At 41.1% G+C, this 24,590-nt stretch overlaps 1 protein-coding gene across 3 annotated transcripts in view; it reads right to left on the reverse strand.

The window, feature by feature from the left end:
• LOC139751400 (protein phosphatase 1 regulatory subunit 21) overlaps nt 1–24,590 on the reverse strand; it is a 321,946-nt gene that overhangs the window by 251,651 nt on the left and 45,705 nt on the right. For all 3 annotated transcript variants that reach the window (XM_071666786.1, XM_071666784.1, XM_071666785.1), the window contains exon 3: nt 12,588–12,713. In XM_071666786.1, coding sequence (XP_071522887.1) covers nt 12,588–12,689 — 102 coding nt within the window. In that variant the 5' untranslated portion in view covers nt 12,690–12,713. The remainder of the gene's footprint in view (nt 1–12,587; nt 12,714–24,590) is intronic.

A 24,590-nucleotide genomic window follows, 5' to 3' on the forward strand; every position in this document is an offset into this window, starting at 1 on the left:
TAATGTAAGGGTAAGAGAGATGTGTGGAAATAAAAAGAGTACAGTTGAGAGAGCAGAAGAGGTTGTGCTGAAATGGTTTGGACATATGGCAAGAATGAATGAGGAAAGATTGACAAAGAGGATATATGTGTCTGAGGTGGAGGGTACAAGAAGCGGGAAACCAAATTGGAGGCATAAGGATGGAGTGAAAAGGATTTTGAGTGATCAGAGAATGAACAAACAGTGAGGTGAGAGGCATGCGAGGAATAGAGTGAATTGAAACAATGTGGTATACCAGGGTCAATTTGCTGTCAATGTTCTGAACAAGGAAAGTGAAGCATCTTGGGTAAACCAAGGAAAGGTCTGTGGGGCCTAGATGTGGATAGGGAGCTGTGGTTTCAGTGCATTACACATGACAGCTATACACTGAGTGTGAACAAATGTGGCCTTTTTTGTCTGTATACCTAGCGCTACTTTGCTGAAGTAGGGGATAGCCATGCTGTTTTCCTGTGGGGTGGGGTAGCAACAGGAAAGGATGAAGGCAAGCAAGTATGAATGTGTAAATGTGTATGTAGGTAAAGTCTGCGTATGTATATGCACATGTATATGAGTGGATGGGAAATTCTTCATCTCTTTCCTGGCACTATCTTGCTCATGCTGGAAACGGCGATCAAGCATATAATAAAATAAAGTATAAAAAATGAAAGAAAATAAATTTGATCCATGAATGCACATTATTCTCTTTTTAAAGTAATTATGGAATAGGGGAGAAAGATTACTTTCCAAGCATTCCCCACGTGTCATAGAAGGCGACTAAAGGGGGCGGGAGCAGGAGGCTGGAAACCCCCCCTTGTATTTAAATTTCTAAAAGGGGAAACAGAAGAAGGAGTCAAGCAGAGAGTGCTCATCCTCCTTGGAGGCTCAGACTGGGGTGTCTGAATGTGTGTGGATGTAACCAAGATGAGAAGAAAGGAGAGATAGGTAGTATCTTTGAGGAAAGAAACCTGGATGTTTTGACTCTGAGTAAAATGTAGCTCTCAAGAGTAAAGGTGAAGAGTGGTATGGGAATGTCTTGGGAGTAAAATCAGGAGTGGGTTAGAAGACAATAGCAAAGGAAGCAGTGGCACTTCTGAAGCAGGAGTTGTGCGAGTATGTGGTAGAGTGTAAGAAAGTAAACTCTAGATTGATGTGGGTAAAACTGAAAGTGGAACGAGAGAGATGGGTGATTATTGGTGCCTATGCACCTGGTCATGAGAAGAAAGATCATGAGGCAAGTGTTTTGGGAGCAGCTGAGTGAGTGTGTCAGTAATTTTGATGCATGAGACCGGGTTATAGTGATGGGTGATTTGAATGCAAAGGTGAGTAATGTGGCAATTGAGGGAATAGTTGGTGTACATGGGGTGTTTAGTGTTGTAATGGAAATGGTGAAGAGCTTGTATATTTGTGTGCTGAAAAAGGACTAGAGATTGGGAATACCTGGTTTAAAAAGTGAGATATACATATGTATACATATGTGAGTAGGAGAGATGGTCATAGGGAGTTATTGGATTACATGTTAATTGATAGCCGTGTAAAAGAGAGACTTTTGGATGCAAATGTTCTGAGAGGGACAGCTGGAGGGATGTCTGATTACTATCTTGTGGAGGCGAAGGTGAAGATTTGTAGAGGTTCCAAGAAAAGAAGAGAGAATGTTGGGGAGAAGAAAGTGGTGAGAGTGAGCGAGCTTGGAAAGGAGACTTGCGAGAGGAAGTACCAGGAGAGATTGAGTGCAGAATGGCAAAAGGTGAGAGTAAATGACTTGAGGGGGAGTGGGGAGGAATGGGATGTATTTAGGAAAGCAGTGATAGCTTGTGCAAAAGATTGCATGTGGCATGAGAAAGGTGGGAGGTGAGCAGATTAGAAAGGGTAGAGAGTGGCGAGATAAGGAACTAAAGTTGTTAATGAAAGAGAAGAGAGAGGCGTTTGGACGATTCTTGCAGGGAAGTAGTGCAAATGACTGGGAGATGTATAAAAGAAAGTGACAGGAGGTCAAGAGAAAGGTGCAAGAGGTGAAAATGAGGACAAATGAGAGTTGAGGTGAGAGTATCATTAAATTTTAGGGAGAATAAAAGATGTTTTGGAAGGAGGTAAATAATGTGCATAAGACAAGAGAACAAACAGGAACATCAGTGAAGGGGAATAAATGAGGTAATAATAACAAGTAGTGATGAAGTGATAAGGAGATGGAGTGAGTATTTTGAAGGTTTGTTGAATGTGTTTGATGATAAAGTGGCAGTTATAGGGTGTTTTGGTCGGGGTGGTGTGCGAAGCGAGTGGGTGAGGGAGACTAGTCTGGTAAACAGAAAAGAGGTAGAGAAACTTTTGTGGAAGATGAAAGCCAAGGGCTTTGGAAGGTACTGCAGTGGAATTCATCAAGAGAGGGGGTGACTGTGTTGTTGATTGGTTGGTAACAATATTCAATGTATGTATGGATCATGGTGAAGTGCCTGAGGATTGGCGGAATGCATGTCTTGTGAGTGCCAATGTACGAAGGCAACAGGGATAAGGGCAAGTGTTCAAATTAAAGAGGCATAAGTTTGTTGAGTATTCCTGGGAAATTATATGGGAGGGTATTAATTGAGAGGGTAAAGGCATGTAAAGAGCATCAGACTGGGGAAGAGCAGTGTGGTTTCAGAAGTGGCAGAGGATGTGTGGATCAGGTGTTTGCTTTGAAGAATGTATCAAAGAAATACTTAGAAAAACAGATGGATTTGCATGTAGCATATATGGAATCTGGAGAAGGCATATGATAGGGTGGACAGAGATGCTTTGTGGAAGGTTTTAAGAGTATATGTTGCGGGAAGTAAGTTGTTAGGAGTGAAAAGTTTTTACCAAGGATGTAAGGCATGTGTAAGCGTAGAAAGAGAGGAGAGTGATATGTTCCCAGTAAATGCTGGTTTGTGTCAGGGATGTGTAATGTCTCTATGATTGTTTAATATGTTTGTGGATGGGGTGGTTAGGGAAGTAAATGCAAGAGTTCTGGAGAGAGGGTGTCTGGTGTCTGGTGCAGTCTGGTGTGGATCAGGGGGCTTGGGAAGAGAGATAGCTGTTGCTTGCTGATGATGCAGTGCTAGTGACTGATTTGGGTGAGAAACTGCAGAAGCTGGTGACTGAGTTTGGTAAAGTGTGTGAAAAAAGAAAGCTGAGAGTAAATGTGAAAAAGAACAAGGGTATTAGGTTCAGTAGGGTTGAGGGACAAATCAATTGGGAGGTAAGTTTGAATGGAGAAAAACTGGAGGAAGTGAAGTGTTTTAGATATCTGGGAGTGGATATCGCAGATGGAAACATGAAAGCAGAAGTGAGTCACAGGGTTGGGGAGGGGGTGATGGTTCTGAAAGCACTGAAAAATGTGGAAAGCGAGAACATTATCTCAGAGAGCAAAAATGGGTATGTTTGAAGGAACAGTTGTTCCAACAATGTTATATGGTTGCGAGGCATGGGCTATAGATAGGGTTGTGCGGAGGAGGGTGGATGTGTTGGAAATAAGATGTTTGAGGACAATGTGTGGTGTGAGGTGGTTTGATCGAGTAAGTAATGAAAGGGTAAGAGAGATGTGTGGTAATAAAAAGAGTGTGGTTGGGAGAGCAGAAGAGGGCATATTGAAATGGTTTGGTCACATGGAGAGAGTGAGTGACGAATGATTGACATGACAAAGAGGATATATGTGTCAGAGGTGGAGGGAACGAGGAGAAGTAGGAGATCAAATTGGAGGTGAAAGGATGGAGTGAAAAAGATTTTGAGCGACTGGGGCCTGAACATGCAGGAAAGTGAAAGGTGTGCAAGGAATAGAGTGAACTGGAACACTGTGGTATACCAGGGTTGACATGCAGTCAATGGATTGAACCAGGGCATGTGAAGCATCTGGGGTAAACCATGGGAAGTTTTGTGGTGCCTAGATGTGGAAAGGAAGCTGTGGTTTTGGTGCATTACACATGACAGCTAGAGACTGAGTGTGAATGAATGTGGCCTTTGTTGTCTTTTCCTAGCACTCCCTCGAGCACACATGCGGGGGAGGGGGTGCCATTTCATGTGTGGCTGGGTGGCGAAAGGAATGGATGAGGGAAGCAAGTATGAATATGTACATGTGTATATATGTATATGTCTGTTTATGTACATGTATGTATACGTTGAAATGTATGGGTATGTATATGTGCATATGTAGGCGTGCATGTATATACATGTGTATTGTGGGTGGGTTAGGCCATTCTTTCGTCTGTTTTCTTGTGCTACCTTGCTGATGCGGGAGACAGTGACGAAGTATAATAAATAATAAATATATTTGTATGTGGGTGGCTGGGATATTCTTCATCTATTTCCTTGCGCTACTTCACTGACGCAGGAAACAGCAATAAGTATAAGTATAAAACAAGTATAAAATAGAAAGAGAGAATTTTAATCTATGAAGGAAAAAGCTGGTCTGGTAGCAGACGCCATCAGAATTCTGGGCGGGGTCAACCAGGAGTGAGTTGGTCAGTAACATATCTGACAGGCCAGAGGTGGGCCTAAAATGAATGAGCTGTTGTTTCCATAGTCAATGGTAAGCAAAGGATGGGGAAAGTAGGTACTTTCCCACAAGATATACAAATGAATCTCTTTCTCATGGGGTCAACACCACTGGGAAAGAGGATCTGAGATTTTTCTAAATGTGCACATGATAGTGGAATTTCCAGCAATTTCTATCTCTCAAGGGTAAATACACTTATCATTTTTCCTTTTGAATTGACATGGCTTCATTATGGCATAATATTGTCCATGCCAAATTCTCAACTAACAAAATGATTAAGGAATTGTTTGATAAACTGGGCAAAAATCATTTCACAGCTTATATTAGACCTAAATTAGAGTCTTCATCTCAAGTTGTCTTAACTCTTAGAAAAAAAAAAGAAAAAAAAAAAAAGAATGAAGAATGGAAATGTTGGAGGCTATACATCAGCACATCTTGGACAAGTGAGATATATGGGAAGTCTTGATCACGATCTCCAAATTTCTCAATCAAACTGATATCATCAACAAAGAAGAGTTCTACGAAACATGCAAAATGAGAGCAAAAGAAAGTCATAGGAAGAAACTGGTCAAAAATCTTTTCGTGAAAAAATGAAACTATTTCATTAGCATCAAAGTTTTTTGATGAAAAGAATAAGTGAAGTGATGAAACCATGAATGTAGACAGTATATATAAGTTTAAAAAGAGTAATGATACTAAAAGAAAGTTAAAGGGATGGGTAATATGAGCATAAACTTCCCTTCCCATATTCTACAAAGAAATGTTTACACAAGTAATATCTGAGGAAAAAAGGGATAAGAGACACAGTGAGGTGAGGTGCCTTTTCTAACTGGGTTGGAGTTATTTATGGCAAGCCACTTTGGGCCTTCATACTTCTAATCTATGAAACTAAATTGCCATAAACACAAGAATCATAACTGAAGATGTTTTTGAATGATGTTACTGGACTCCATCAGCATGAGGTTACACCATAAATGAAAAGATACCTTCCAGCAAGGTTACATGAGTGTTAGTGAACAAAATGGAGTTCAATTTCATTCAGGAGCTTCTCATTCCAAAGGAGTCCAGCACTTCACCGTTACTGATTGTAGTGTAGTCTCAAAGCTGCAAGAGACCCATAAAAGGGGCCTTGCAGTTATATAATAAAAATGTTATATCAAGTTATATCAAGCGTGTGAAAGAAGAAAGTTAAGAGTAAATGTGAATAAGAGCAAGGTTATTAGGTACAGTAGGGTTGAGGGTCAAGTCAATTGGGAGGTAAGTTTGAATGGAGAAAAACTGGAGGAAGTAAAGTGTTTTAGATATCTGGGAGTGGATCTGGCAGCGGATGGAACCATGGAAGCGGAAGTGAATCATAGGGTGGGGAGGGGGCGAAAATCCTGGGAGCCTTGAAGAATGTTTGGAAGTCGAGAACATTATCTCGGAAAGCAAAAATGGGTATGTTTGAAGGAATAGTGGTTCCAACAATGTTGTATGGTTGCAAGGCGTGGGCTATGGATAGAGTTGTGCGCAGGAGGGTGGATGTGCTGGAAATGAGATGTTTGAGGACAATGTGTGGTGTGAGGTGGTTTGATCGAGTAAGTAATGTAAGGGTGAGAGAGATGTGTGGAAATAAAAAGAGCGTGGTTGAGAGAGCAGAAGAGGGTGTTTTGAAATGGTTTGGGCACATGGAGAGAATGAGTGAGGAAAGATTGACCAAGAGGATATATGTGTTGGAGGTGGAGGGAACGAGGAGAAGTGGGAGACCAAATTGGAGGTGGAAAGATGGAGTGAAAAAGATTTTGAGTGATCGGGGCCTGAACATGCAGGAGGGTGAAAGGCGGGCAAGGTTGACATGCTGTCAGTGGATTGAATCAGGGCATGTGAAGCGTCTGGGGTAAACCATGGAAAGTTGTGTGGGGCCTGGATGTGGAAAGGGAGCTGTGGTTTCGGGCATTATTGCATGACAGCTAGAGACGGAGTGTGAACGAATGGCGCCTTTGTTGTCTTTTCCTAGCGCTATCTCGCACACATGAGGGGGGAGGGGGATGGTATTCCATGTGTGGCGAGGTGGCGATGGGAATGAATAAAGGCAGACAGTGTGAATTGTGTGCATGGGTATATATGTATGTGTCTGTGTGTGTATATATATGTGTACATTGAAATGTATAGGTATGTATATTTGCGTGTGTGGACGTGTATGTATATACATGTGTATGGGGGTGGGTTGGGCCATTTCTTTTGTCTGTTTCCTTGCGCTACCTCGCAAACGCGGGAGACAGCGACAAAGCAAAATAAATAAATAAATAATCAAGAATTTAGTACAGAATAACCAAGGCTGCATTAGCCTGCAATGAGGTTTCAGAACCTCCAAAGCTGGTCAGATATTTGCTTAATGAAGTTTAATCTGATCAAATGAGAAGAAATAAATAAGGAACATTGTGAAAGGAGGCCTAGATGTGAATGTAATCTTGTGGGAAACCTTCTTTTTTTTTTTTTTTTTTTTTTCGCTGTCTCCCGCGTTTGCGAGGTAGAGCAAGGAAACAGACGAAAGAAATGGCCCAACCCACCCCCATACACATGTATATACATACATCCACACACGCAAATATACATACCTACACAGCTTTCCATGGTTTACCCCAGATGCTTCACATGCCTTGATTCAATCCACTGACAGCACGTCAACCCCGGTATACCACATCGCTCCAATTCACTCTATTCCTTGCCCTCCTTTCACCCTCCTGCATGTTCAGGCCCCGATCACACAAAATCTTTTTCACTCCATCTTTCCACCTCCAATTTGGTCTCCCACTTCTCCTCGTTCCCTCCACCTCCGACACATATATCCTCTTGGTCAATCTTTCCTCACTCATTCTCTCCATGTGACCAAACCATTTCAAAACACCCTCTACTGCTCTCTCAACCACGCTCTTTTTATTTCCACACATCTCTCTTACCCTTACGTTACTTACTCGATCAAACCACCTCACACCACACATTGTCCTCAAACATCTCATTTCCAGCACATCCACCCTCCTGCGCACAACTCTATCCATAGTCCACGCCTCGCAACCATACAACATTGTTGGAACCACTATTCCTTCAAACATACCCATTTTTGCTTTCCGAGATAATGTTCTCAACTTCCACACATTCTTCAAGGCTCCCAGAATTTTCGCCCCCTCCCCCACCCTATGATCCACTTCCGCTGCCAGATCCACTCCCAGATATCTAAAACACATCACTTCCTCCAGTTTTTCTCCATTCAAACTCACCTCCCAATTGACTTGACCCTCAACCCTACTGTACCTAATAACCTTGCTCTTATTCACATTTACTCTTAACTTTCTTCTTTCACACACTTTACCAAACTCAGTCACCAGCTTCTGCAGTTTCTCACATGAATCAGCCACCAGCGCTGTATCATCAGCGAACAACAACTGACTCACTTCCCAAGCTCTCTCATCCCCAACAGACTTCATCCTTGCCCCTCTTTCCAAAACTCTTGCATTCACCTCCCTAACAACCCCATCCATAAACAAATTAAACAACCATGGAGACATCACACACCCCTGCCGCAAACCTACATTCACTGAGAACCAATCACTTTCCTCTCTTCCTACACGTACACATGCCTTACATCCTCGATAAAAACTTTTCACTGCTTCTAACAACTTGCCTCCCACACCATATATTCTTAATACCTTCCACAGAGCATCTCTATCAACTCTATCATATGCCTTCCCCAGATCCATAAATGCTACATACAAATCCATTTGCTTTTCTAAGTATTTCTCACATACATTCTTCAAAGCAAACACCTGATCCACACACCCTCTACCACTTCTGAAACCACACTTCTCTTCCCCAATCTGATGCTCTGTACATGCCTTCACCCTCTCAATCAATACCCTCCCATACAATTTGCCAGGAATACTCAACAAACTTATACCTCTGTAATTTGAGCACTCACTCTTATCCCCTTTGCCTTTGTACAATGGCACTATGCACGCATTCCGCCAATCCTCAGGCACCTCACCATGAGTCATTTTTTTTTTTTTTTTTTTTTTTTTGCTTTGTCGCTGTCTCCCGCGTTTGCAAGGTAGCGCAAGGAAACAGACGAAAGAAATGGCCCAACCCACCCCCATACACATGCCTTGATTCAATCCACTGACAGCACGTCAACCCCGGTATACCACATCGCTCCAATTCACTCTATTCCTTGCCCTCCTTTCACCCTCCTGCATGTTCAGGCCCCAATCACACAAAATCTTTTTCACTCCATCTTTCCACCTCCAATTTGGTCTCCCTCTTCTCCTCGTTCCCTCCACCTCCGACACATATATCTCTTGGTCAATCTTTCCTCACTCATTCTCTCCATGTGACCAAACCATTTCAAAACACCCTCTTCTGCTCTCTCAACCACGCTCTTTTTATTTCCACACATCTCTCTTACCCTTACGTTACTTACTCGATCAAACCACCTCACACCACACATTGTCCTCAAACATCTCATTTCCAGCACATCCATCCTCCTGCGCACAACTCTATCCATAGTCCATGCCTCGCAACCATACAACATTGTTGTAACCACTATTCCTTCAAACATACCCATTTTTGCTTTCCGAGATAATGTTCTCGACTTCCACACATTCTTCAAGGCTCCCAGAATTTTCGCCCCCTCCCCCACCCTATGATCCACTTCCGCTTCCATGGTTCCATCCGCTGACAGATCCACTCCCAGATATCTAAAACACTTCACTTCCTCCAGTTTTTCTCCATTCAAACTCACCTCCCAATTGAATTGACCCTCAACCCTACTGTACCTAATAACCTTACTCTTATTCACATTTACTCTTAACTTTCTTCTTTCACACACTTTACCAAACTCAGTCACCAGCTTCTGCAGTTTCTCACATGAATCAGCCACCAGTGCTGTATCATCAGCGAACAACAACTGACTCACTTCCCAAGCTTTCTCATCCCCAACAGACTTCATACTTGCCCCTCTTTCCAAAACTCTTGCATTCACCTCCCTAACAACCCCATCCATAAACAAATTAAACAACCATGGAGACATCACACACCCCTGCCGCAAACCTACATTCACTGAGAACCAATCACTTTCCTCTCTTCCTACACGTACACATGCCTTACATCCTCGATAAAAACTTTTCACTGCTTCTAACAACTTGCCTCCCACACCATATATTCTTAATACCTTCCACAGAGCATCTCTATCAACTCTATCATATGCCTTCTCCAGATCCATAAATGCTACATACAAATCCATTTGCTTTTTTAAGTATTTTTCACATACATTCTTCAAAGCAAACACCTGATCCACACATCCTCTACCACTTCTGAAACCACACTGCTCTTCCCCAATCTGATGCTCTGTACATGCCTTCACCCTCTCAATCAATACCCTCCCATATAATTTGCCAGGAATACTCAACAAACTTATACCTCTGTAATTTGAGCACTCACTCTTATCCCCTTTGCCTTTGTACAATGGCACTATGCATGCATTCCGCCAATCCTCAGGCACCTCACCATGAGTCATACATACATTAAATAACCTTACCAACCAGTCAACAATACAGTCACCCCCTTTTTTAATAAATTCCACTGCAATACCATCCAAACCTGCTGCCTTGCCGGCTTTCATCTTCCACAAAGCTTTTACTACCTCTTCTCTGTTTACCAAATCATTTTCCCTAACCCTCGCACTTTGCACACCACCTCGACCAAAACACCCTATATCTGCCACTCTATCATCAAACACATTCAACAAACCTTCAAAATACTCACTCCATCTCCTTCTCACATCACCACTACTTGTTATCACCTCCCCATTTGCGCCCTTCACTGAAGTTCCCATTTGCTCCCTTGTCTTACGCACTTTATTTACCTCCTTCCAGAACATCTTTTTATTCTCCCTAAAATTTAATGATACTCTCTCACCCCAACTCTCATTTGTGGGAAACAAACTGGATAAATCTGTTCATGACAAGGACCCGTTGGCAGGACATCATATATGGAGACATGCTATATGTTGGTCAATATCACAAACTGTATTTCAAGATATCAGAGAAGAAATGGAGAGAAAAATATTCTTAGCATGCATTAGATCAAAAGTAAAGTATCCATCTAAATATAAAAGTATCCATCTAAATTTAATCTCCCTTTTTTGAGAAACACACAAATTATATAAAATCCACTGGAAGGTAACAAGCTAGTACCTGCAATGAGAGCCAAGTTACAGGGACATGTTAGCAACTATGAATTTGCCCAAACTGGAGAAGAAAAGAATGAAGGTGATATAAGTAAAAATGTTAAAAGTTTCAGAATGAAAATGAAATGCTGAGAGTGAAAGGCTTTTGAAAGAGAAGAGAAAGATAAATGAGGCCTTAAGAGACAACACAAGAACATATCAGAAAAAATGTTGAGATGTGCTGCTACAATACCAAAGTGGCAGATGAATGGAAAAAGCTGAGCTATTAGACTGAATGCAGAGAGTGGAAAGAAATGAAAAAAATCAGAACATACAGAAAGTTCATGGGGTCCCATAAGTGTGGACACCCATTCCTGTACTACAAAATTAAACAGTAATACACACACACACGCGCGCGTGCACACACACACATTATTTTGTATCACAGCTTTAGAGAGAAAAAGGATGATTAACAATATTCAACTGATACTGAAAGCATAAACTGATGAAAATGAAAAAAAATCCATATTCCATGTAATCAGAGATTAAATGATGGATGCAAGAAATGAAGAGTAAAAATGTTTTTTATGTCACTGACTTAAAGAACACTACATAGTTATTTTCATTCTGCCTGTAGGCTAAACCACTGTATTACAGGTACACCACCAATTTTCCGGCACTCTTGGTTCCATAGCCTGGCCGGATTAACCATTCTGCCAGACCAACCGTGGTCACATAGTAATAATTCATCAACACCTCTCTTACCCACTAATTATACATCTCCCATGTGTCAAAAGTATACCATGGAATGCTAGAAATTTAAATTAAACAAATATCAAATGTCTGAATACCATAAGATGGTAAGTCTGTCCTTAGATTGTTTGAATCCTGTGGGGTCTTCTTCGTCTTCTGTTGTTAGTGTTTTCCTAGGTGTGCACTGTCATAATAATGCACTTTCATCTGCATTATACACCTGCTCAGGACTGAGGTGCTTATCAGCTACGAGTTTCGCAAATTCGTCCATATACTCGGCAGCTCCTTCATGGTTTGCAGACCACTTTTCTCCACACACTTTATTCATGGAAATTCCATGATGCTTCTTGAATCTTTGAAACCATCTTTCACTATAGTCACGCTCATGTTGCAATTTAAGTTCTTTATGGAACAACTTAGCCTGGTCCATTACATGCTACCTGACAAGTCCACTCCATCACTCTGACGCTGTTGAAACCATTCAATCATCACTCAATCGTACTCAGTATTCTTACTGTCTTTCATAGTTTTTCTAATCATCATGTGCTTCTTGGAATAGCTGTCTGCATAGAATTTCAATATTTTCTCCCTTTGCTTCTTTATATCATGTGCAGTTGATTAACCAATACTGTAGATGTCAAACAGCTTATCCACAAAAACACCCACGGTCCATTTTTCAACAGTTCTACTTTATCTTGGATCTATAAGGACTGGTGTTTACATTTGACACAACAACTGACACTCTCATATGTCTTAGAAGCCATAGCTAGGGATAAATTTAAGCAAAATAAGCTAAGAATCTCACAGAATTGTGGTATCACCACGAACAAGTGTAGTGTAAAGAATGTAAATAAGCGTGCCCTACACACAACGCCATTTGTGGCTGCCCAGTAAACTAGTCTGGTGGCCACGGAAATTTCAAGTTCTCTCCATAATTTCATCAGGACTAAAGGAGGTGCCAAACCATCAGTTGCCAGAAATTCGGTGGTGTACCTGTACTACAAGTGTACACTTTAAACATTGTACATTAAAGTTACAATAAATGCACTGGGTAGACTAACCCTTTTATATGCATATGCATTTACAAGTCCAATACAGTGCAACAGCACTTACTTCAATTTCATCAAGATCATCCTGTAGAAGTGTAAGCCTCTTGGTGAGTTGTTGGTTTCTGAATGTGAGTGAATCATTCTCTTGCTCTGCTTTTCTTAGCATCTGATCACGAGACTTTACCAAATCCTGAAAAATAAAATATCATGAACAAAGAATTTTAAACACACAGGAGATTGAAGCAATCAATTACATAATAATGTAGTCCATACCATCACATGACCTGAAGGAGAAACTAAAAAGAGGCTTCTGGATTCATACGATGTGCATAACTCATAAAAGGAAATCAGTTGGTATTGGGTACTACAGTGCTAGGTTGGAAAATGAAAATGAAAGAGTAACAGCAGCAGTATGGATAGATAATGTTCAAAAAGAAAGAAAACCAAAAGATGCAATTCACTTGATGTAAGTAGGGAATAAAACTTCTGTATCACTAATAAGCTATTTGGGTACAAAGTCACACATACAAATGTAAAAGCAATGTACATTCCATTTCAAGGATAATGTTGGTGGATGACAATGAAAAACTGAGCGACTTATTCTAAAACAAACAAACAAAAAGAGGGACTGGTTTGTGTAATGATTTAATAGAATCCAAGTGATGCCTACAGTTATTTTACACTCTTCACATCAGGAATCATCCTATTCTCTGTCTTAGTAAAACTAAGCTGTTAGGTTAGGCTAAATATCATTTCTTCAACCATTACATGTCACTAAGTTTGTTCCAAACCTCAAATTTCATGTTTTTTGTTGTTTAAAAGATGTATCTATCCTTACAATTTCGTAGATAATGACATAATAAAAAAAATCACTTCAGCAGTGAGTTTCATTCAATACTGTCACTCCAATGATGTGTTCAAGTTCTGCATATGTTTCAGTACAATGTACCAAAAAGTGTGGGAATGAGGCCTAGGTGTTAAGTAAGCCAATGTGCAGTGTAAAGTGTCCATGATGTGTCTGTATTCAAGAAATGAGACTAGGAAATCATGCTGTACTACAGGAATGTCCTGCTGAAGAAAGTGGTCTTTCAACTGGAATAATCAGAAAACAGATGAATAACTATCTGCAAAGAAGCTGCTTAACTGGGAGACAATGTGGCTTCAGGGAAAAAAGATCATGCAATATGAACCTTCTAGACTTCAGTAATAGGGTGAAGTAAGCCTTAGATCAAAGAGATTGATGATTAAATTGTGTTCACTGACAACCAGAAAGCCTTTGACTCTCTATCCCATCTATCCCACTAGAGGCTGATTAAGATGCTAGATTTACTGGCAGAAATAAGGAGAAACTCCTTCACTGGACTGAGGATTATGTCTGTGGAAAAGAACAAACAAAGCAGGTAAGAGGCATATTCTCAAAACGAGCTGAGGTTACAACTGGCATACTTGCAGGGCTCAGTTTTGGGTCCATTGCAATCTTGGTTTATGTAAATCTTATTAAAAACTAGACTTAAATCTAAACGTGACAAGAAAAATACAGAATGAACATAATTATGTCAGCATGAAAAATTGGTTTGATAAATGGATGATGAAATTTAGCCAAAATAGTAAAATGTAATGACAATAAGATTCAGGAATAGAAGGCCCCAGTGTGAATACTACTTAGCAGGAAAGAGCTGCAGAAATCAGTGAAAAGAGATCTTGGGGTCAACACTGTATCTCATCTAACCTCAGAGCTCCATATCAGGATAATTGTGAAAGAAGTAAACTGTCTGCTGACAAAAATCAATATCAATTCATCTACCTATATCTATAATGCCCATTCTCTTTGGGAACTCCCATCAAGGGTGTGACCATGGCAAAAGAGTCGCCATTTATCCCAGTCCTTACATGCCTCCCTCGCATACACCATTCCACGCATTCTTCCACCATTTATTTCCCTCCAGTATTCTTACACTCTACTTGCCCATATCATAGGTGTTCTTCCCCTCACACCATCCCTTTTAACTGTCCTTTCATACACTCTCCTTATAAACTCCCAGTCTTGCATTCATTCCACATGCCCAACCACCTCAAAGTATTATTTTTCACCCACTCTACCACTTCACAATGCATTTCCTTCCATACCACATCTCTTATATACTCCTTCATTTATTTTTTCATTTCATTTAGTCACACTACATCCTCTTCTTAAATAGCTCATTTCCAGAGCCTGGATTTTTTTTACCTTTGTGACTCATTCCATGTGCATGTTTCAGCTGCACAGGTCAGGGTTGGGAGGACTATGCTGTCCCTTAATCCTCTCTTCACTTGCCAACTCACTCCTATACCCTTCATTATCTTATTAAGGGACCCAGTGACTCTCCTATCCTGTGCTGCTCTCCCCCTTACCTCTCATTCCATATCATCAAAGTTACCTAAAACAGTTCCTAAATACATAAATGCTCTCACCTCTTTCAGTCTTTTTCCCCATTATCCAGAGCACAGTTCATCAAAATTTCTTTAACTCTATACAGTTTTACAAAATCTATACTTTCACTCCGTCTCCTTTCAAAGACCATTACTTTTATTTTACTTGCATTTACCTTCTATCACCTAGGCTTACACAATCATAAAACACAATGACAACCTTCTGCAATTTCATTTTACTCTCAGCAAACAACACAATATCATCAGCAAACAGGCTTGCCACCAGCCACCATATCTCACCGCCACACTCCATTTCTGCATCTCTTTTCCACAGTTTTGCTTTCATCTCTTTTATCACTCCATTCACATACATATCAAAAAGGCACGGTTTAATCATACAGATTGCCTCACACCCACAAGTATACTGAAACTTTCAATTAACTCTCCATCCTCTCTTACTCATGCATTTCCTCCTCTATAGAAGGCTTTCACACAATCTAACAGTTGTTCCCCTACCCTATACATCCTTAACACATCCCATAAAGCATTCCACTTGATTGCCATAAGCTCTCTCTAGTCCATAAAAGCTGCATACAATTTCTTACCTTTTGCTAATACTTTTCCACAGTCATGTTTACCATAAAAACCTAATCCACACATCCCACTCCTTTCCCAAAACCCCCTTGCTCCTCTTATTCTGTACTCAGTCACTTCCATCACTCTACCAACCAACATTCTTGCATACACTTTTCCCAGTATACTTAACAGACTTATTCCCCTATAATTGCTATATACATCCTTAGCACTTTTTCCTTTGCATAAAGGAACAATAATATCTTTCACCCAATCCTCAGGCATGTGAAATTACATATCAGATGTATCCATTCTATCACACTTTCTCCTCCATATTTCAGCATCTAGGTATAATCCCATCCACCCTAGGTGCCTTTCCTACCTTCAGCCTCATTTTTGCTTTTTTTACCTCCCTTCTTGCAATGGGCCTCTACATTTGTATCCTCTTCCATCCATCCTCCAAACCCATGCATGTAACAACAGCTGCCTCACCCTCTACATTCACCAGTTCTTCAAAATACTCTTTCCATCTTATTTTCACTTCCCCCTTTTGATTCAGTAACTCCCCTTCCTTACTTCTCGCATTAACATTTCCACTCTTATATCCATATTTTCCTGAAACTTTCTCCCAAAGTCTTCATTTACTCTTTCCTTGCTTTCCTCTATCAGCTTCTTAACATTCTGCTTACACATTCTATATTCTTCCCTATTCCTTTGCTGAACTTGCATTGGTACATTCCTTTTGAGCAAATCTTTCTTCTCTTCCACAGCATCTTCAATCTCTTCTATCCACCATACACTGACCTTTTTATTCCTATACCTCAAGACCTTGTATCCAACTACTAATTGTACAACCTTTAATAGTATTTCCCTAAATATTTCAAACACCTCATTCACCCATGACTACATCCCTACATTCACTGCACTTACATCTAAGCTTTTAGTTACTTTCCTTTCATACTCCTCCCTGCATTTTTTTCTGATTCACCTTCATTCTTGCCAACACTTTTCTCTCTCCATTCTTCCTTACACCATACATACCTCCACTTCTCCATAATCCTTATCCCCATAAGAACTGCAAAATGGTCAGTCTCCAAAAGTTCCTTTCACAACTCCAGCATCTAGCATTGCCCTTCTCAATCTTTCATCCATGCTACATAGTCAATCAAAGCCTTTTGCTTTTCTCTTCCATCATTCCTCATCCATGTGGATCACCTTGTGCTGAAAAAAAAAGTGTTTGCAAGGAATGAACCCTTCTCAGCAGATATTCACAAGAAAACTTCTATTCTCATACTCCAGGCACTCCCCGTTTTCCAAATACCTTAACACCCCTTATGACTTGGTTATAACTACCAATCCTTCTCCTTTCTTTTATCATGGAAACTGCATCTGGCAATCCCATAGCCTCCAGCAATCTTCTAATGTGCATTTCCTCCTCCTTTCCCATTTCTTTCCAAGCAAAACATAATCAGGCTATCAATATCCTGCTTAGCAATCTTTCTAATTTTGGTAACATCCACTTTTCAGCTAGATTCCTCAGGGTAAAAGTATCAATGTTTGTGTCTATGAATTTGTAATCTCTTTTAGCTAGGAAGTACCGGTCATGTATACCATGTACATCTTTAAACTTTGCATCAACTAGCCCATAAACCTCCTTAAATGCTTCACCTCAAACAGCACATATCATTCTTTTTACCAGTTCACTAAACATTCTGCATACCTCTGTTAGTATGGTTCCGATGTCCCTCTCCATCACGCTTCATACTCTGCATTTTTTGATCTGCTGACAAAATTGCTCCTTTTAACCTTCTCTAACCACTAATGTCAATAGTCCCCTGTGTGTTAGTCCTCTTTACTAACTGAACAGCTGTTGATATTGCTCCTTCTGCTGTTTCATGTCCTCTATTTTCAATAGATTCAGCATAATCTATAGCCCTTTCCTCTAGCTGAACAGCTGATGATATTGCTTCTGCAATTCTCAGCCCAATATTCCAATGTTGTCTACAGTTTCTGCATACTATCCCCTAGTATATCCAAAAAAGACCCAACAGACTTTAAATGCTTTTTACTTGCTTCATCTTATTTCCTCTGGTTTTGTATTTCATGAATCCCCTCCACTATATTGTATTTTTGTCTATACTCAAAAACCATACTGCTTTATTTCTTCATTCCTCTCTGATCTCATGACTCCCTTCATGAGCCTTCAAATGTTTCCTCAGATGGGCTGGCACCTTAACAAATTCTTATGACATCCCCAAATATTTGTTCTCTGATGTTTTCACCCTGCAAATCTGATTATGACTGACTGGTCTTGGTCTATATGTCTCTGACATACGTTCCCTTTGGGAATTCACATCAAGGGAGTGGTCATGGCAAAAGAGTCTCCAGTTTTCCCTGTCCTTACATGCCTCCCTCACATATACCATTCCATGCATTCTTCCACACTTTCTCTCCCTTCAGTGTTCTTCCATTCTATTTGCCCATGTCACAAGTGGTTTTCATCTCACACTAACCTATTTCACTGTACTATCATACACTCTCCTTACAAACTCCCAGTCTTGAAATCTTGCCACACGCCCTGCCATACCACATCCCTCATAAACTTGTTCATTTCTCTCTTCATTCCATCTAGTCATACCACAAGCTCTTTTCAAATAGCTAATTTCACCAGCCTGGATTCTTGACATCTGTGACTCATTCCATACCTATGTTTTGGTTGCATAGGTCAGGGTTAGTAAGGCCATGCTGTCCCTTAATCTTTTTTCACTTTCATATATACACATATACCCTTCATTATTCTGGTAAGGGACCCAATGAGTCTTCTATCCTGTACTCATCTCTCCCTTATCTCTCCTTGCATATCACCAAACTTACTCAACAGAGCTCCAAAATACTTAAGTTCTCTCACCTCTTCCGGTTTTTCTTCCCCCATATCCAAAGCACAATGTAGTAAACTTTCTATATGGTTTTAAAAACTATACTCTCACTCTGGTTCCTTTCAAATACCATTACTTTTCTTTTACTTGCAATTATCTTCAACAGCCTACACTTACACACATCATAAAACACACTTGCAACCTTCTGCAGCTCCTCTTCACTCCCAGCAAAAAGGACAGTATAATCAGCAAACAGGCTTGCCACTAGCCAATATATATCTCACCACCACACTCCATATCTCCAACAATTTTCCCTGTTTTCCTTTCATCTCTCTTATCACTCCATCCATATATATATATATATATATATATATATATATATATGATCTGGTAAATAAAGAAGAGGTAGTAAAAGCTTTACGGAAGATGAAAGCTGGCAAAGCAGCAGGTTTGGATGGCATTGCAGTGGAATTTATTAAAAATGGGGGTGACTGTATTGTTGACTGGTTGGTAAGGTTATTTAATGTATGTATGATTCATGGTGAGGTGCCTGAGGATTGGTGGAATGCTTGCATAGTGCCATTGTACAAAGGCAAAGGGGATAAGAGTGAGTGTTCAAATTACAGAGGTATAAGTTTGTTGAGTACTCCTGGTAAATTATATGGGAGGGTATTGATTGAGAGGGTGAAGGCATGTACAGAGCATCAGATTGGGGAAGAGCAGTGTGGTTTCAGAAGTGGTAGAGGATGTGTGGATCAGGTATTTGCTTTGAAGAATATATGCGAGAAATAATTGGAAAAACAAATGGATTTGTATGTAGCATTTATGGATCTGGAGAAGGCATATGATAGAGTTGATAGAGATGCTCTGTGGAAGGTATTAAGAATATATGGTGTGGGAGGCAAGTTATTAGAAGCAGTGAAAAGTTTTTATCGAGGATGTAAGGCATGTGTACGTGTAGGAAGAGAGGAAAGTGATTGGTTCTCAGTGAATGTAGGTTTGCGGCAGGGGTGTGTGATGTCCCCATGGTTGTTTAATTTGTTTATGGATGGGGTTGTTAGGGAGGTGAATGCAAGAGTTTTGGAAAGAGGGGCAAGTATGCAGTCTGTTGTGGATGAGAGAGCTTGGGAAGTGAGTCAGTTGTTGTTCGCTGATGATACAGCGCTGGTGGCTGATTCATGTGAGAAACTGCAGAAGCTGGTGACTGATTTTGGTAAAGTGTGTGAAAGAAGAAAGTTAAGAGTAAATGTGAATAAGAGCAAGGTTATTAGGTACAGTAGGGTTGAGGGTCAAGTCAATTGGGAGGTAAGTTTGAATGGAGAAAAGCTGGAGGAAGTAAAGTGTTTTAGATATCTGGGAGTGGATCTGGCAGCGGATGGAACCATGGAAGCGGAAGTGAATCATAGGGTGGGGGAGGGGGCGGAAATTCTGGGAGCCTTGAAGAATGTTTGGAAGTCGAGAACATTATCTCGGAAAGCAAAAATGGGTATGTTTGAAGGAATAGTGGTTCCAACAATGTTGTATGGTTGCAAGGCGTGGGCTATGGATAGAGTTGTGCGCAGGAGGATGGATGTGCTGGAAATGAGATGTTTGAGGACAATGTGTGGTGGGAGGTGGTTTGATCGAGTGAGTAACGTAAGGGTAAGAGAGATGTGTGGAAATAAAAAGAGCGTGGTTGAGAGAGTAGAAGAGGGTGTTTTGAAGTGGTTTGGGCACATGGAGAGAATGAGTGAGGAAAGATTGACCAAGAGGATATATGTGTCGGAGGTGGAGGGAACGAGGAGAAGAGGGAGACCAAATTGGAGGTGGAAAGATGGAGTGAAAAAGATTTTGTGTGATCGGGGCCTGAACATGCAGGAGGGTGAAAGGAGGGCAAGGAATAGAGTGAATTGGAGCGATGTGGTATACCGGGGTTGACGTGCTGTCAGTGGATTGAATCAAGGCATGTGAAGCGTCTGGGGTAAACCATGGAAAGCTGTGTAGGTATGTATATTTGCGTGTGTGGACGTATGTATATACATGTGTATGGGGGGGGGGGTTGGGCCATTTCTTTCGTCTGTTTCCTTGCGCTACCTCGCAAACGCGGGAGACAGCGACAAAGTATAAAAAAAAAAAAAAAAAAAAAAAAAATATATATATATATATATATATATCTTTTTCTTTCAAACTATTCGCCATTTCCCGCGTTAGCGAGGTAGCGTTAAGAACAGGGGACTGGGCCTTTGAGGGAATATCCTCACCTGGCCCCCTTTTCTGTTCCTTCTTTTGGAAAATTAAAAAAAAAGAATGATGAGAGGGGAGGATTTCCAGCCCCCCGCTCCCTCCCCTTTTAGTCGCCTTCTACGACACGCAGCGAACACGTGGGAAGTATTCTTTCTCCCCTATCCCCTGCGTGTCGTAGAAGGCGACTAAAAGGGAAGGGAGCGGGAGGCTGGAAATCCTCCCCTCTCGTTTCCCCCCCCCCCCCAAAAGAAGGAACAGAGAAGAGGGCGAGGTGAGGATATTCCCTCAAAGACCCAGTCCTCTGTTCTTAACGCTACCTCGCTATCGCGGGAAATGGCAAATAGTATGAAAGAAAAGAAAAATATATATATGTATATGCGCAAAAGATGATTGTGGCATGAGAAGAGTGGGAGGTGGGTTGATTAGAAAGGGTAGTGAGTGGTGGGATGAAGAAGTAAGAATATTAGTGAAAGAGAAGAGAGAGGCATTTGGACGATTTTTGCAGGGAAAAAATGCAATTGAGTGGGAGATGTATAAAAGAAAGAGACAGGAGGTCAAGAGAAAGGTGCAAGAGGTGAAAAAGAGGGCAAATGAGAGTTGGGGTGAGAGAGTATCATTAAATTTTAGGGAGAATAAAAAGTGTTCTGGAAGGAGGTAAATAAAGTGCGTAAGACAAGGGAGCAAATGGGAACTTCAGTGAAGGGCACAAATGGGGAGGTGATAACAAGTAGTGGTGATGTGAGAAAGAGATATAGTGAGTATTTTGAAGGTTTGTTGAATGTGTTTGATGATAGAGTGGCAGATATAGGGTGTTTTGGTCGAGGTGGTTTCTTCTGTTTCCCCTTTCTAAAAGGGGAAACAGAAGAAGGAGTCACACAGGGAGTGCTCATCCTCCTCGAAGGCTAAGATTGGGGTGTCTAAATGTGTGTGGATATAACCAAGATGAGAAAAAAGGAGAGATAGGTAGTATGTTTGAGGAAAGGAACCTGGATGTTTTGGCTCTGAGTGAAACGAAGCTCAAGGGTAAAGGGGAAGAGTGGTTTGGGAATGTCTTGGGAGTAAAGTCAGGGGTTAGTGAGAGGACAAGAGCAAGGGAAGGAGTAGCACTACTGAAACAGGAGTGGTGGGAGTATGTGATAGAGTGTAAGAAAGTAAACTCTAGATTGATATGGGTAAAACTGAAAGTGGATGGAGAGAGATGGGTGATTATTGGTGTATATGCACCTGGGCATGAGAAGAAAGATCATGAGAGGAAAGTCTTTTGGGAACAGCTGAATGAGAGTATTCGTGGTTTTGATGCATGAGACCAGGTTATAGTAATGGGTGATTCGAATGCGAAGGTGAGTAATGTGGCAGTTGAGGGAATAATTGGTAAACATGGGGTGTTCAGTGTTGTAAATGGAAATGGTGAAGAGCTTGTAGATTTATGTGCTGAAAAAGGACTGGTGATTGGGAATACCTGGTTTAAAAAGAGAGATATACATAAGTATACATATGTAAGTAGGAGAGATGGCCAGAGAGCGTTATTGGATTATGTGTTAATTGATAGGTGCGCAAAAGAGAGACTTTTGGATGTTAATGTGCTGAGAGGTGCAACTGGAGGGATGTCTGATCATTATCTTGTGGAGGCGAAGGTGAAGATTACTAGAGGTTTTCAGAAAAGAAGAGAGAATGTTGGGGTGAAGAGAATGGTGAGAGTAAGTGAGCTTGGGAAGGAGACGTGTGAGGAAGTACCAGGAGAGACTGAGTACAGAATGGAAAAAGGTGAGAATAAAGGAGGTAAGGGGAGTGGGGGAGGAATGAGATGTATTTAGGGAAGCAGTGATGGCTTGCGCAAAAGAGGCTTGTGGCATGAGAAGCGTGGGAGGTGGGCAGATTAGAAAGGGTAGTGAGTGGTGGGATGATGAAGTAAGATTATTAGTGAAAGAGAAGAGAGAGGCATTTGGACGATTTTTGCAGGGGAATAACGCAAATGAGTGGGAGATGTATAAAAGAAAGAGGCAGGAGGTCAAGAGAAAGGTGCAAGAGGTGAAAAAGAGGGCAAATGAGAGTTGGGGTGAGAGAGTATCATTAAATTTTAGGGAGAATAAAAAGATGTTCTGGAAGGAGGTAAATAAAGTGCATAAGACAAGGGAGCAAATGGGAACTTCAGTGAAGGGGGCTAATGGGGAGGTGATAACAAGTAGTGGTGATGTGATAAGGAGATGGGGTGAGTATTTTGAAGGTTTGTTGAATGTGTTTGATGAGAGAGTGGCAGATATAGGGTGTTTTGGTCGAGGTGGTGTGCAAAGTGAGAGGGTTAGGGAGAATGATTTGGTAAACAGAGAAGAGGTAGTAAAAGCTTTGCGGAAGATGAAAGTCGGCAAGGCAGCGGGTTTGGATGGTGTTGCAGTGGAATTTATCACAAAAGGGAGCGACTGTGTTGTTGACTGGTTGGTAAGGTTATTTAATGTATGTATGATTCATGGTGAGGTGCCTGAGGATTGGTGGAATGCTTGCATAGTGCCATTGTACAAAGGCAAAGGGGATAAGAGTGAGTGTTCAAATTACAGAGGTATAAGTTTGTTGAGTATTCCCGGTAAATTATATGGGAGGGTATTGATTGAGAGGGTGAAGGCATGTACAGAGCATCAGATTGGGGAAGAGCAGTGTGGTTTCAGAAGTGGTAGAGGATGTGTGGATCAGGTGTTTGCTTTGAAGAATGTATGTGAGAAATACTTACGAAAAGCAAATGGATTTGTATGTAGCATTTATGGATCTGGAGAAGGCATATGATAGAGCTGATAGAGATGCTCTGTGGAAGGTATTAAGAATATATGGTGTGGGAGGCAAGTTGTTAGAAGCAAAGAAAAGTTTTTATCGAGGATGTAAGGCATGTGTACGTGTAGGAAGAGAGGAAAGTGATTGGTTCTCAGTAAATGTAGGTTTGCGGCAGGTGTGTGTGATGTCTCCATGGTTGTTTAATCTGTTTATGGATGGGGTTGTTAGGGAGGTGAATGCAAGAGTTTTGGAAAGAGGGGCAAGTATGCAGTCTGTTGTGGATGAGAAAGCTTGGGAAGTGAGTCAGTTGTTATTCGCTGATGATACAGCGCTGGTGGCTGATTCATGTGAGAAACTGCAGAATCTGGTGACTGAGTTTGGTAAAGTGTGTGAACGAAGAAGGTTGAGAGTAAATGTGAATAAGAGCAAGGTTATTAGGTACAGTAGAGTTGAGGGTCAAGTCAATTGGGAGGTAAGTTTGAATGGAGAAAAACTGGAGGAAGTGAAGTGTTTTAGATATCTGGGAGTGGATTTGGCAGCGGATGGAACTGTGGAAGCGGAAGTGAATCATAGGGTGGGGGAGGGGGGGCGAAAATTCTGGGAGCCTTGAAGAATGTGTGGAAGTCGAGAAATTATCTCGGAAAGCATAAACGGGTATGTTTGAAGGAATAGTGGTTCAAACAATGTTGTATGATTGCAAGGAGTTGGCTATGGATAGAGTTGTGCGGAGGAGGGTGGATGTGCTGGAAATGAGATGTTTGAGGACAATATGTGGTGTGAGGTGGTTTGATCGAGTAAGTAATAATAGGGTGAGAGAGATATGTGGTAACAAAAAGAGTGTGGTTGAGAGAGCAGAAGAGGGTGTTTTGAAATGGTTTGGTCACATGGAGAGAATAAGTGAGGAAAGATTGACAAAGAGGATATATGTGTCAGAGGTGGAGGGAACGAGGAGAAGTGGGAGACCAAATTGGAGGTGGAAAGATGGAGTGGAAAAGATTTTGAGTGATCGGGACCTGAACATGCAGGAGGGTGAAAAGCGTGCAAGGAATAGAGTGAATTGGAACGATGTGGTATACCGGGGTGGACGTGTTGTCAATGGATTGAACCAGGGCATGTGAAGCGTCTGGGGTAAACCTTGGAATATATATACTTTTATACATATATATATATATATATCAAAAAGCCATGGTGACATCCTACAGCCCTGCTTCACACCCACATGTATA

Source organism: Panulirus ornatus, chromosome 11 (assembly GCF_036320965.1).
Source record: "Panulirus ornatus isolate Po-2019 chromosome 11, ASM3632096v1, whole genome shotgun sequence".
In the NCBI taxonomy this organism is placed as follows: domain Eukaryota; kingdom Metazoa; phylum Arthropoda; class Malacostraca; order Decapoda; family Palinuridae; genus Panulirus; species Panulirus ornatus.